General features: G+C 41.0%; 1 protein-coding gene across 1 annotated transcript in view; it reads right to left on the bottom strand.

The window, feature by feature from the left end:
• LOC134355154 (zinc finger protein GLIS1) overlaps positions 1 to 15,670 on the bottom strand; it is a 380,709-nt gene that overhangs the window by 71,116 nt on the left and 293,923 nt on the right. Inside the window, exons 6-7 of the mRNA XM_063064929.1 lie at positions 15,428 to 15,569; positions 10,228 to 10,396 (exon numbers count right to left, since the gene is read on the bottom strand). Of these exons, the coding sequence (XP_062920999.1) occupies positions 10,228 to 10,396; positions 15,428 to 15,569 (311 nt within the window). The remainder of the gene's footprint in view (positions 1 to 10,227; positions 10,397 to 15,427; positions 15,570 to 15,670) is intronic.

Here is a 15,670-nt window from a genome sequence, read left to right as displayed (position 1 = left end):
AAATGCCACTAAATAAAATGTCCTCAAATCATGCAATCCTTTTCATTTTCATTAGCATCATCTGTTTGGCATTCTTGGCTCCCTGTTGCAGTATTCATATGAATGCAGCATGAACAGCCTCACTGTAAGCTTCTTGATCCTGCCAGGGTAAACACATTTTGTAATGCAGGCTGGATCCTGGTGTTGTGTTAAACTCAATGATTTTATAAAAATGTTAGATTTGTCTTTCCAATAACTATTTCAGAGCAAGAAGTCCTTCAGACCATATTAACTTTGGCAAAGCAATGCACCATAGTACCTTACACTATTGAATCAATGTTGGAACCTGTGTCAGACATTTATGAATTCTACACCCCTGCTTTAGTTTTGGATTCCTCTTCCATTTCTCTTTACTAGCCTTTCAACCCTTCCTCAAATGACTCTTTCTTGCCTTGAAGTAGGATGACGATTTAGCTTCAATCTAATTTCACCTGAGGTCAACCAAACTGAAAAGGATAACAATGCTGAAGGATACCTTGACATAAACTACTTCTTTCTCCCCTGTAACTTCCACATTCTCACCCCACACCTGCACCATTCTCATAACCAACTACGTTAGCTTTAACATATGGGTGGGAGGGAGGAAAGGTTTTGTTGATTGTTGGTGCAGGAGTGAATGGTGACGCTTGTGGGCTACCACCCCCACCCCCCAGCCCATCCTTAGCTTGTGTTGGTTGTTAACACAAATGATGCATTTTGCTGTATGTTTCAATATACACACGATAATTAAATCTGGATCTGGGTCCAATTCAATCGCAGCACATTGTTCCAGTTGAGATCAGTTCATCTGGTGCGGAACAAGAATCTGACCTGAGATTTCTCCTGGTCAAATTGAAGTGTTATTTTAAATGATTTAACTGGCAACAGTAAATCACAGTAAGTTCCATGAGATCTCTTCCATGAAAAATCCGATACCACCAGAGCTTGACAAAATTATTTGTATTTAATTAAATACATGCAATAACTTTGTCATGCTAGGAAGGAAAATCCTGGGAGGGTTTGTCAGACATGGGGCATCTTTCAGGAGTTAAAAATGATAGGGGGCGCAGTCAATTAATAAAAAGCAAGAAACAGTCTATAAAAAAATATTGTTTACATGTAACCTCCCTGCACAACTGTCTGTTAAGTTTGTAGATTGCCAGTTTAACATGGGAGATCCGCTAACAGATTCTATTAGGAAATTAACAAGGCAATCACCTTTACTAATACTTGTATAACAACACATTATACTCTAACATCCAATAATATTTTAAGGCCATCAAAACCAATTATGTAGCCTGGCATATTCTGATTCTGTACCATTAGAGCTACACAGGGGAGGACAAATAAATTGACTTTCATTGAAACCCCCTCCCCCATGACATCAATGAAGGTATTAAGTGGTCATCTAATGAACTGACACATAATTAAAAACAGATTTCTGCCATTTGATACATAGTTTAGGATATATCTGTTTGCAAATGTTCTGGCTGTTTGTACATCCAGAAGTCAGTCCTCAACACTAATAAAAATATATCTTGACTGCCTGGTGTTTTGTGCTCAATACCTATCACCAGGCTCAAGAGGACAGCTTCTATTCCTAGTGAATGGACTACCGAATGGTGAACTATAAAATGGATTATTGACTTCACAATCTACTTCGTTACGGCACTTGCTGCACTTTACTGTCTGGTTGCACTGCACTTTCTCTGTAACTGTAACACCTTACTCAGCCTTCACTTACTGTAGTATCTCAATGCATGCCATCCCTACAGATCTCCCCGTGGAAGACTGCAATGTCAGAAGAAATAGCATGGCCCAGCATGCGCATGGTAGTAGAAAATACGCTCCTTTGTGTAAAATCGTGAGTTGCAGAGTTAACGATAAACATTTTTTAGCAAAAAGCTTCACACTGAAAACAATAGGTTGCCCATACAGCTTCTTTGTAGCTGCAATAAAAAAGTAACACAAAGGAAAACTGTGTATTTCAGACCGCTCGATTGACACACAGAGTGGAGAAGCAACAAACCTGGCACATTTCACTGTTTCACAATACCTTTAGTGAACTTTGAAAACAAAATTTAGGAGCTTCTGTGAAGTTTCTTCCATGCTTTGAACAACCTGCATCTTTCATGAGATACTGTTAGATGAGAATAATGCATGGAGTTCACTGTAGCTTCTTGAAATGTAAAAGATGGCTCAATTGGATAACTACCAAAAAACAAGGATCACAATGGCTGTTTATTGAGATGTAAATGGTGTCATTGTTTTGTTATCTACTGATCAACACATTTGATTGCATGGAGTCAACAATAACCACTGTATCAGCAAGGAGATCCAAAACATCAATGGCAAGCACCAGCTAAAGATGGCTGGTAGTTCATTAATCTGAAATGTGTTGCGAATTGAAAGTCTTGTTGAGAATTGAAAGTCTTGTAGCAAATGAACATAATATAGGAAACACTAAGGGTGGAACGACATTGGAGAAAGAGAACTGCAAGAACTTTGGATACCATGGTGGTGGTCTTGTTGGAGGGGAAAAAGTGAACGGTATCTAAAATAAATTGGTGGCCATAAAGCCTTCTAACTAGTTATTCAAAAGACTATGGGATCAGTTAATCACAGGTAAATTCCAAGGACTTGGACAAATAAAGTCAATAATCTCAGACAGAAAGGGATACATATCAAGTGCATATTCCAAATGCATCATAATCTTCAAAGACTATGCAGTTTACCACAACTCCATTCTTTGGACACCAACAATCCCTATCAACTGAAGCTCGTACTTGAAAATTCTCCTCCTCAGACATGCAGACTCAGCTTCAAAACTTCCAACAATTCATCATTAACCACTGGTAACATCCACAATTAAGAGGCTTATCATAAGAGGAGCTTTTGATGGCTCTGGGCCTGTACTCAATAGAATTCAGAAGAATGAGGGGAGATCTCATTGAAAACTATTGAATGTTGAAGGGCCTCAGTAGAGTGGACTTGGAGAGGATGTTTCCTATGATGGGGAGTCTAGGACCAGAGAATGCAGCTTCAGAATAGAGGGATGTCCATTTAGAATGGAGATAAGGAGTAATTTCTTTAACCAGGGAGTGGTGAATCTGTGGAATTCAATGCCACAGATGGCTGTGGAGGCCAAGTCATTGGGTATATGAAAGGCAGAGGTTGATAGATTCTTGATTAGTCAGAGCATGAAGGGATACAGGAAGAAAGCAGGAGATGGGGCTGAGAGGGAAATGGATTAACCATGATAAAGTGGCAGAACAGACTCAGTAGGCCAAATGACCTAATTCTGCTCCAGCATCTTATGGTCTTATTGCCTTAAATATATCGCACAACTTATTCCCTTCTTTATTGCAGGATAAGGCACCACAGAATCTATCCTTGGCAATAGAGACAATATTAAAAATATTTCGGAATATCCCTGGCTAGCCTAGTGACAAGCCAAGTCAATCAAAGATGACACTCTCTCAATCTTCCTTCTTATTCACAACTCTTTCATGCTTGTATATTGCAATTATTTTATGGATATCCCTCATTGCAACTTTCTCTTTTTAGTTACCCAAGAAAAATATTGTGGCTTGGCAGCGAGGAACAAGAGTAATGAAAGCACACCGTCTATTAATTTCACACTAACAATCATTAGCTTAGAAACCATCACTGGCTGCAGCTAATTAGAGGTTAGCCCAGGATCTGGGGTGTCAATGATCATGAGTGACTTGTGGCCTGGCACAGGAAGACGGCAATTCGGGTGTCAAGACTGATGTCAGCACAGGACTCAACTGAGGGTTTGCTGGGACAAGTTACACTAAAGGTGGTGGACGAACATACGGAGAAACTCAAATCTCTAAATAATCTCTAAATAAATAGACATAGATGCCAGAAATCATGTTAATCAGCATGAGGGAAACTGAACTTGGCACAGTAGTTTGTGCAGAGCTTAAAGTCCATCTTTTCCAACATAGAGGTGAAGGCCAGCTTCACAAGCACTCCAGTGCTTGTGGCATTTTACTTCGCTTCAGAAGCAGCTCTGCCAGGAATGTGTGTGTTGCGGTGGAAGGCATGCGTGATCACAGTTATCATGGCCGTAGAAACCAGAGGTGGAAAGTGTCACCATCCAATTTGTTGGATTACTGAAACATCAACCCAGGAAAAGTGTCTGCAGTTCCAAGCAGCATGAGCCTGACGGCCTTTCTATGGATTATTGCATGCACACTTTTATCTCCACTATTCTGTTACTGCTTTTACCATTGCTCACATACAGGCCAGCTCAAATTGCTGAACTCATGCCAATATAATGCAGTTTGAAACAGCTAGTTCTAGAGTTGCACGTGATCATTGGCCAAGGGCAACGGGAGTCTCCACCAATAATCTCAATAGCCTTCTGCCAGGTATGCTGTTGCCAAGAGATGTACTTTATGGGGACACCAGACAAACAAAGGCCTAAGGAATATGTGAACACACAAGAGAGATTAGTTAACATCTGTCATGGTTTCCTTCTATATTTGGTTTGGAAATTCAAACTTCATAGTTGCATTTATTTTCACATTTTGGCCAAGAGAATGTTTTAATGTCAGTGACAAAGGGAAGGTAAGGATTGCCAATCGGAGGGAGTTTAGACTTCAGTTATTGGCACTACACTCAAATTAGTTGTTCATGCATGGTGTAGGTGCCTGAGGGCTGCCTTTATTTCATTTTCACATTTCCTTCTTCCCCTTAGGCACCCATGTCTGGCAACAAATTCAAAATCCAAATTCCGTGAAGTCATCAAAAAGTCCTTCAGTCACTGCCACAATGCTTCCCCTGGATTTTTGTAGCTTGTATCTTAACTGTGTTAAGAGCAATCTTACTACCAACTAGAAGAAATCACTTGGCAACTAACCTGTAAGCAATTGCTGATCACCCTATGTAACATTGATGCTACTTTTCAGTATGTTGCTGATGCCACAATGCTGCTGAGTGTATTGGCAACTGTGCAAGACTTAAAGATGGCATCAACTGGAGGCTAGAACTCTAAAATAGCTGAGATAATTTCAAATGAACACTGCATGTTGATTATTTGTGGGGGGGGGGGGAGTTATTCTCATTGGCACAATCACTTTTACAAGAATGGTGTTACAGAATGATTCACAGCAAAATTTTGCCAGATGAGCAGAAGCCATTTTGATCTCTAATCATCTCCCATAGCACCAAGAAACAAGTAATAATGAGCAGAACTTCTTACAGACTGAGCACTTTATGAATGAAGCAAGCAGATTTCTGAGTAAAGCTCCATAATTTTGATCTGAGCAAGAACATGATTTCATTAATCGTTCTTATTCTAATACTAAAGATGCAGGAAAGCAACAAGATGATGCAGGTGAATTAAGAATATTAACTCTGTTCAGTGCAGTTCAAATTAAAAAGATTAACGAGGGACTGGAATACAAATTAAAGAGGTAAATTTGATTCTGAGTGCTCCAACAGTTTAGGAAAACATTAAGAACTAGAAATTTCTTTGAAGGCAAACAAGAGAAAATCTGCAGATGCTAGAAATCCAAGCAACATACACAAAATGCTGGAGAAACTCAGCAGGCCAGGTAGCATCTATGGAAAAGAGTAAACAATCAATGTTTAGGGCTGAAAACCTTCACTAGGACTGGAGAAAAAAGGATCAGAAGTCAGAGTAAGAAGGTGGGGGAGGGGAGGAAGAAATACAAGGGAGTAGGTGATAGGTGAAACCAGGAGGAGGGGTGGGGTGAAGTAAAGAGCTGAGAAGATGATTGGGTGACTGTTTCACTGAGCACCCATATTCCGTCTGCCAGAAAATGGGGGATCTCCCAGTGAGCGCCCATTTTAATTCCAATTCCCATTCACACTCTGACATGTCAGTCTACTGCCGCAATGAGGCCACATTCAGGTTGGAGGAGCAACACCTGATGTTCCATTTGGGGAGCCTCCAACCTGTGGCATGAACTTCAATTTCTCGAACTTCTGGTAATGTCCCCCCCCCCACCCAACTTCACCATTCCTCATTCCCATTTCCCTCTCTCACCTTATCTCCTTAACTGCCCAACACCTCCCATTGCTGCTCCTCCCCCTTTTCTTTCTTCCATGGCCCTTCTGTCCTCCCCTGTCAGATTCTCTCTCCTCCAGCCCTTTATCTCTTTCATCAATCAACTTCCCAGCTCTTTACCTCACCCTCTTCCCCTCTCCCGCTTTCACCTATCACCTACCACCTTGTACTTCTTCCTCCCCTCCCCCACCTTCTTACACTGACTCATCTTTTTTTCTCCAGTCCTGATGAAAGATCTCAACCCAAAACGTCGACCGTTTACACTTTTCCACAGATGCTGCTTGACCTGTTGAACTGAACAATACGGGCAGAGTTTGCTTATACCTTTCCTAAGGATGGGGACAAATAGGGATCAAGATCAATACCCTGGAGGAGGAGGGCATGACTGAGGTACTAAATGATCACTTTAAATTTGTTTTAACTAAAAAAGAAACTCCTGCTGTCATCATAGTAAATTAAGAGATGTTTGTAAAGCTGGATGAATTAAAATCTAATAAAATTAAAACCAGGCAGGGGTCACCCATGCACCTATAATTAAAATTAAGTAAGTCTGCAGTTCCAAATGTGAAATTAAAGGGAAGATTTGTCTTTTTGATATTTGATTAGAGATGGGGTGAGGGGGAGGAAAGGACTGTTGAGGGTGGAAATATTGGGACAGGAGTTGTGGAACTGTTACATTATTTTTGATAAGTAGATGCAAGGATAAAGTCAGCAACTACAACCAAATCAATTCACAAGAGATGATTTTTCAGTAATACAGGAATAAATTAACATCACTCAGATCAGCTGAATAATTAACAGAAGCTAGCTTGAATTTAAAAAAGGCAAACTTGTTTATCTATTTGAAAGAATTGTCTGAAGACCTAGCAAAAGGTTGAACGAGATAATGAGGTTGATATAAACACAGGCATCCACAGAAACTGCCACAAAATTTAGCATGTCAATAAGGTTGAAGTGTCTGGAATTAAATAAAGCATTGACACATGGATAAGATATTGGATAGGACAGAAAGCTAAGTCACAGTGAGCTGCTGTTTCTCAGACTAGATTAAGGTATACAGTGCTTTTGTCTGGTGTTGGTACTGGGGCAAGTGCTTGTCCTGATACATAAAGGGTGTACAGAAGACACAGTCAATATCTATGAATAATATAATAACAACTTGGCTGTGTTACTTAAAGATAGGATGATGGACTTCAAGAAGATGTAGACTGATCAGAAAAGCAAATTAAATTTAACACAGAAAAATATTAAAGAGGTACTGCCTGGAAAAGTGATGAAGCTATGAACAAATTTAGCAAAACTGTGGTGACAGTAATTGGGGAAAACATACAATTCTGATAATTGTATTTTATCAATGATGTTGAGTACTTCTGGGTTAGCACAGGAGCATAGTGGTTAGCATAATGCTTTATTAAAGTGCAAGTATTTGATTGCCATTCCTGTTTTTAAGGAGCTCCTACATTCTCCCTGTGACTGCACGGGTTTCCTCAGGCTGCTCCAGTATCCCCCAACTTTCCAAATACTTAGAGGCGAGGGTGAGTAAGTTGTGGGCACACTGTGTTGTGCCAGAAGCATGGTGACACTTGGGAGCTGCTCCCAGCATATGGTCAGACTGTGTTGGTTGTTTATGCAAATGACATTTTTCACTGTATGTTTTGATGTTTCGATGTGCGTGTGACAAATAAAGCTCATCTTTGGTGAGGCAAAGTGGTCTAGTGATTAGCGTTACGCTATTACAGCTTCAGTGACCAGTTCAATTCCCACTGCTGTCTGTAAGGAGTTTGTACATTCTCCCCAAGACCACATGGGCTTTCTGCAGGTGCTCTGTTTTCCTCCCACATTCCAATGGCATACAGGTTAGCAGGTTAATTGCTTAATAGGTATAATTGGGCAGCATGGGTTTGTAGGCCAGAAAGGCCTCTCACTGTGCTGTATCTCTAAATAAACACTGTAAATCAATTGTGCAGAAAAGATGTGCCGGAATGGTTCCAGTGACGGCAGACTTCTGTTAAGAGCAATGCAGTGGAAGATAGGAATGTTCACATTTAAGCAGTGAAGACATGTCCTTTGTTCCTCTTTTATCATATCAATAAAGCTGATGCACACATTTTAACTATTGTAATTGGAAAGCCATCAGGATGTAAAAGTTGGATGTTTATTTTCACCTATTAGTCATGGTACAGCACAGGTGGAACAAAAGGAGTCCCAGAGGAGGGTTGTGGCATGGGTGCCCGAAACGATTCCAAACGATTGGTCTATTGATCATGACAGAATGCATCTCTGGTGCTTCCCACTCCCTCCCCTCTCCCTTCCCCTTTTCCCAAACCCGATTCCCCTCTCCCTGCCCCTTTCCTACTCACTCAGTCCACAATATCAGAATCAGGTTTATCATCATTCATATATGTCGTGAAATTTGTGTTTTTTTTGCAGCAAAAGTAGTGCAATACATAAAATTACTAAAGAATGGTGCAAAAGTCTAAGGCACCCGAGCTACATATATGTGCCTAAGACTTTTGCACAGTACTGAATGTCTGCTGCTACCCTAGCTGCTCAACGACTACTGTCCTGTTGCACTCACATCCATCATCATGAAGTGTTTCGAGAGGCTCGTCATAATGCACATCAGGACCCTGCTGCCCCCCTCACTGGACCCCCTGCAGTTCGCGTACCGTCCCAACTGCTCAACAGACGATGCCATTGCCATCACCCTCCACCTGGCCCTAACCCACCTGGACAAAAAAGACTCATACGTTTGAATGCTGTTCATAGACTTCAGTTCAGCATTCAAAACAATCATTCCTCAGAGACTGATTGGAAAGCTGAAACTGCTGAACACCTCCCTCTGCAACTGGATCCTAGACTTCCTGACTGGGAAACCTCAGTCAGTCCGGATCGGGAGCAGCATCTCCAACACCATCACACTGAGCACGGGGGCCCCCCAGGGCTGTGTGCTCAGTCCACTGCTGTTCACTCTGCTGTCCCACACTGTGCTGCAACACACAGCTTGAATCACATCATCAAGTTCGCAGATGACACAACCGTGGTGGGTCTCATCAGCAAGAATGACGAGTCAGCATACAGAGAGGAGGTGTAGCGGCTAATGGACTGGTGCAGAGCCAACAACCTGTCTCTGAATGTGAACAAAACAAAAGAGATGGTTGTTGACTTCAGGAGGACATGGAATGATCACTCTCTGCTGAACATCGACGACTCCTCCATAGAGATCGTTAACAGCACCAAATTTCTTGGTGTTCACCTGGCGGAGAATCTCACCTGGTCCCTCAACACCAGCTCCATAGCAAAGAAAGCCCAGCAGCGTCTCTACCTTCTGCGAAGGCAGAGAGAAGTCCATCTCCCACCCCCCATCCTCACCACATTCTACAGAGGTTGTATTGAGAGCATCCTGAGCAGCTGCATCACTGCCTGGTTCGGAAATTGCACCATCTCAGATCGCAAAACCCTGCAGCGGATAGTGAGGTCAGCTGAGAAGATCATCGGGATCTCTCTTCCCGCCACTACAGACATTTACACTACACGCTGCACCCGTAAAGCCGACAGCATTGTGAAGGACCCCACGCACCCCTCATACAAACTCTTCTCCCTCCTGCCATCTGGCAAAAGGCACCAAAGCATTCGGGCTCTTACGACTAGACTATGTAACAGTTTCTTCCCCCAAGCCATCAGACTCCTCAATACCCAGAGACTAGACTGACATCTACATCATTTATTATTATATTGTAATTTGTCCTCTACTGTGCCTATTGTCTTGTTAATTATTTATTGTACTGCCTGTACTGTTTTGTGCACTTTATGTAGTCCTGTGTAAGTCTGTAGTCTAGTGTAGTTTTTGTGTTGTTTTATGTAGCACCAAGGTCCTGGAAGAATGTTGTTTCGTTTTTACTGTGTACTGTACCAGCAGTTTATGGTCGAAATGACAATAAAAAGCGACTTGGCTTGACTTGACTAACAACCAATAGTGCAGCTATCAAAGCCAGTGGTGAATTCTGTGGCTGGCTGTTCAGGCTGCTTTTCCTTCTCAATTATCACTGAGGCACATTAACTCCGTTCATTTATTTTCACTTTCATAATTGCAGTCCAGAGGTAGATATCTAGGATCTATTAAATCTTAAACTCGTCAATCTTACCCTAGTTTTGAGTCTTCCACTTTAGACAGCTGTGCAAGATGACCATGTGGGCTGTGTAAGTCCCCTTCAAGGGAATGGCAGTCAGAGGATGAACTCCGGGTGAGCTGTGGAGATGATAAAATAGATGCCGCTGGCCCATTGTGCCTTGTGGGTGAGCAACTGTACATCCCTAAGTGAACAAGTAAAAGAATTGTCTCAGCTCATCAAGTTAAAAATACTGCTACCCTATTTTCTTCACAAATTAATTTGCCTAGTTAATTTCGTTAACTATGCTTGAAAGTTAAAATTGCCTGCGATGTAATTAAAACATATTAATTTCCGAAGATAGACTTGACTTAAAATGGATCAAATGTTAGCTAAGTATAATCTTAATCTCAAATGAAGGCAATATTGAAACTAAATTATGAAGAACATAATCTGCATCTCACATTTCTATTATACTTGAAGTTGTCATACATAGATTGAATCAAACATTCATAAATCTGTAGGTAAGCTTGCAGCATATTGGAAAAAGCATGAATGAAGAAAAAGTAATTAGGTTTTGCTTGGTCAGAGAATTTACAAAATTTAGGTTTCATGATAGTACAATCTGACTCATCATAATACCCTTGCCCTCATAAACCGAATGTTTTCCTTAGCAAAATTAAGGCTACAGCAGATGTGCTTGGATATTATAAATGCATCCAATTTTAAAACGTGCATTTCTTTCAGATCTTCAGCCGTCATCCTGGGATGCCACTAATGAAGAAGTTTTGTTGCACTTCAATACATTTTCAATGACTTCAGTAAAGGCCACAACTCCAAAACCACCTGTCATCTAATCCAGACCCTGACCTATGGAAAACATGATCCTAGGAAAAATATTTGATATATCAGTTTATAGCAGCTTCCTTCCTGGCTTTAAAGTGGTTCTAAGATCACAACTCACTTACAATCAAAGGAACAAAGTACAGAGGATCCCTCGACCCGAAATGTCGACTGTACTTTTTTCCATAGATGCTGCCTGCCCTGCTGAGTTCCTCCAGCATTTTGTGTGTGTTGCTTGGATTTCCAGCATCTACAGATTTTCTCTTGTTTGCAATCAAAGGAGTTGTTTTTGTGAACTTCACCATTAGCAGGGAGATTTGACATGAATATCATCTCCTCTAAAATAGGCTTGCTTAAAATCAGATACTTTTATCAATAGACAACAGGAATTTGAACAAAGGTATTCTCAACAGACGATAACATCTGCTAGTAAGTGTTGAAACTCTTGTTAATATTTTTTGACTGTGTTTCTCAACTCTGGGAAGATTTCTGTATGTGCAAGTATTTAACATCACAGTAATACACTTGCATCATCAATCAAGAATATAATAGCTCACTGTTGGCCCCAATTGTGAAAAAGTTGGCTAACTTAATGCCTGTGATTATCGCCATAATATCTGCCAAGTTTAGAAAGCAAGGTCTAAAAACTGGATCAGAGACATCCTGGCACCAAGTGGAAGTCACATTAATTGTAGTGTGGAGATATGAATAAGTTTTCCCAATAAACTTCAAAATATTTAAAATTCACATTATCAATCCTTCAGTTTCTATTAAGTGTAAGGAAGCAGGCTTTCATCTGTGTTTTTCATTGCAATGTAGCATTTAATCTCTGACAAACTCTGATCTCAGCTAATCTTTAGATTTAATGGAAAACTGTTCAATCTATGGCCACTGCAATCACTACAACTTCAATTGTAAAGCTGTCATATGCAAAGGGCACTTGTGCTTGCATGCACACAGAGGCAGGGTTCAAAGCCAACAACGACTTCTCACTAAAATACATGAGGAAATGAACCTAACTCTCTACATCCACAAAACAATGGCTTTCTACCAATCTGTCCCCATTCCACAACACTGCGCTCCATCAATAAACATTCATTAGGAGATATGGAACAGGTAGACCACTTTCCATGAATTTGGAGCTATTTCTTGACAAAGGATGTCATCAGTAATAAAATTCACCATCACTTTAAAATGCACCAGCATAGCCCTTGGTCAAATGATGAAAGGTATGTTTGACGACTGCGATGTCAGACATGGCATAAACCTTACACTCTTGAACAACATTGCTTGGTTTCTTCCTTCTGAGGCCTAGACTACCTACCACAGGCACTGCAAGGCACTTGAAGATATCAACAATTATCTGAGTTCCCTGGAAGGACAAGTGAACCATTGTCTCAGCGTCTGGTCTCAGGCAAATAGCAAGTTACAGAACAATGTAGCACGTAGCACAGATACAACCCTTCAGCTCAACTAGTCCATGCCAACCAAGCAACAGCAACAGCACAGAGACCCTAATTAAACTCAGTCAACTCTATTGGGAGGGTCACGTCATTTGCATATTTGACACCAGACTCTGGAAACAAATACTGTATTCCAAGATCTGTTGTGGGGATAGAAAACTAAGCAAAGTGAAAAATGTGATCCTTTTACATAAAATAAGTTGCAGTACACCTTCTTTAGAAAATGCAATATCTTGACTGATTCCCAGGAAGGTATGACCCCTGACTCCTTGAAATTGAAAATATGGGTTGGTAAGGAGAACCTCAAATCCATCCACAAACATCAGAAAGAGTGCACCATCACACAGGACTACCCATCTGCCCAACCTCTCAGGTACCATGCCCCATCTGCAGAAGTGTCTGCTGTTTTCACAATGGCCTCAAGAGTGTTCCGAGAAACCACAAAATTGGAGTGGAAGCACATCATTCTCAATCCTGAGGTAATCACAGATCCTGATGATCACAATCTTGAAGAATTATGGAAATTGCAGTAAGGCAGAATTATGAAAGTTGCAGTAAGGCAAGGATTAACATAATCTCTGGGCAAGGATAGATTTTAAACAGAGTGCAGACAGCCATGACAAGAAAGGTCTTTGAAAGAGCATAGCTTCCCAATGCACACCAGGGGTATGAAGATGAGATAAGCAAAACACAAGGCACACACACACTAACTTAGGGACAATTGTTTTACTGACTTCAAAGTATTATTGATTGTCAGCTTGTGGTTCCGAATAACTTTTAACACTTGTACTGCAAATGATGATTAGAAGCATAGAAAACATACAGCACAATACAGGCCCTTCAGCCCACAAAGCTGTGCCAAACATGACCCTACCTTAGAACTACCTAGGCTTTACCCATAGCCCTGTATTTTTCTAAGCTCCATGTAGCCATCCAGGAGTCTCCTAAAAGACCCTATCGTTTCCGCCTCCACTGCCACCACCGGTAGCCCATTCCACGCACTTACCACTCTCTGCGTAAAAAACTTACCCCTGACATCTCCTCTATACCTGCTTCCACGCACCTTAAAACTATGGCCTCTTGTGCTAGCCATTTCAGCCCTGAGGAAAAGCCTCTGACTATCCACACGATCAATGCCTCTCATTGTCATGTACACTTCTATCAGGTCACTTCTCATCCTCCATCGCTCCAAGGAGAAAAGGCCGAGTTCACTCAGCTTATTCTCATAAGGCATGCTCCCCAATCCAGGCAACATCCTTGTAAATCTTCTCTGCACTCTTTCTATGGTTTCCACGTCCTTCCTGTGGTGAGGCGACCAGAACTGAGCACAGTACTCCAAGTGGGGTCTGACCAGGGTCCTATATAGCTGCAACATTTGGCTCTAAACTCAATTCCACGATTGATTAAGGCCAATGCACCATATGCCTTCTTAACCACAGAGTCAACCTGTGCAGCAGCTTTGAGCGTCCTATGGACTCGGACCTCAAGATCCCTCTGATCCTCCACACTGCCAAGAGTCTTACCATTAATGCTATATTCTGCCATCATATTTGACCTACCAAAATGAACCACCTCACACTTATCTGGGTTGAACTCCATCTGCCACTTCTCAGCCCAGTTTTGCATCCTATCAATGTCCCGTTGTAACCTCTGACAGCCCTCCACACTATCCACAAAACCCCCAACCTTTGTGTCATCAGCAAATTTACTTACCCATTCCTCCACTTCCTCATCCAGGTCATTTATAAAAATCACAAAGGGTAGGGGTCCCAGAACAGATCCCTGGTCACCAGCCTCCCTGCAGCACATGACCCATCTACAACCACTCTTTATCTTCTGTGGGCAAGCCAATTCTGGATCTGCAAAGCAATGTCCCCTAGGATCCCATGCCTCCTTACTTTCTCAATAAGTCTTGCATGGGGTACCTTATCAATTGCCTTGCTCTTGCAAGAAAGGAATTCAAACACACATAGCCAAATAGTCAATATCCATAATTGCTAAGCCAATTATGTATAAAATGGCATTTCTCTGCTCAGTGTGGTAACAAGGGCCATGTTCTTCTTCTTGTGCACAAATAAAGTGTGATTGAGTTGTAAATGTACGTGTGTTCTGGGTCCAGTTATATTATTCGATTATCAGCAATGATGGAAACACAATACAGCTATGTGTTAATCAACATCATGGTCTTATTTTGCCACTTGCTCTTCCTTCCACAAATATGTAGATGTCTTCTTATTTTTCTTACACAGAGTTAAATTTTATAAAGCAGAATCTTATTTTCTTTTTTTTTTATCTTTTCTACCTTCACGTCTCCAAGTTCATATAATCTGCAACAGGAGTTCCCTAACAACTTAGATGATAAACTCTAGTGACTAAACTTTTTCTGGACCAGCTCATAAAATATATTGACTAGCCTTTCTCAAACTGTGAAATGTCTTACTTCTACTCTTACAATAGTGTGCCCAACCATTTCTTCCCAATTCCCAGCCCAGCATTCCAATCACATGTTTGCCTCCCTTCGGTATACAACCTATTTCAAAGTGCCAGCTTTCACTACTCATACTTTCCTGGTCTGTGTCTTGTCTTCTTTTGTAACTATCATGTAACTCCCGTATCTGCACACAAAAGTAAATGAAATTCTATATACACAAACAGAATAAGTAAAGTCACCAGACAAGAGCAAGAGTAAAAGACAAAGTCAGGAAAAGGCATGTTTGCATAGAGGGAAGTAATGGAATAGATGTTGATGTTATTGTTGAAATAAAGGAGAGTTTTGGGAAGCTAAAAGTATCAAGCCATGAGTTCCAACAGACAAGGATGTAATAGAAGGTTTCTCATTTTAGACAAAACAGCTGTGATGGATGCTACAATCTAGTATGAGAATAATTTATGTGAATGCAACAATTTTATTTTAAATATTTAAACTATACCTGGATATAGCTCATAATTGACCACCAAAGTTCTTCCAATTGTGTTGTTTGTTACACTGCACGGAGAAGTTGCTGGTTGAAGAGCTTGAATAGTTTGGCAATCATTCATCATATCTTGTTCAAGTTCAGTGCCTGAGCGTAACTTCAAATAAAAAGGAAGATAAAGTAGAAAAGACTCCAATCAGCACATGTCAGGTGTGATTTCAGCTCATTATCATATAGTCTAAATACTTGCAGAAGCTG

This window comes from Mobula hypostoma, chromosome 12 (genome assembly GCF_963921235.1).
Source record: "Mobula hypostoma chromosome 12, sMobHyp1.1, whole genome shotgun sequence".
Classification (NCBI taxonomy): Eukaryota; Metazoa; Chordata; class Chondrichthyes; order Myliobatiformes; family Myliobatidae; genus Mobula; species Mobula hypostoma.
This window is presented reverse-complemented; position numbering and strand designations above follow the sequence as displayed.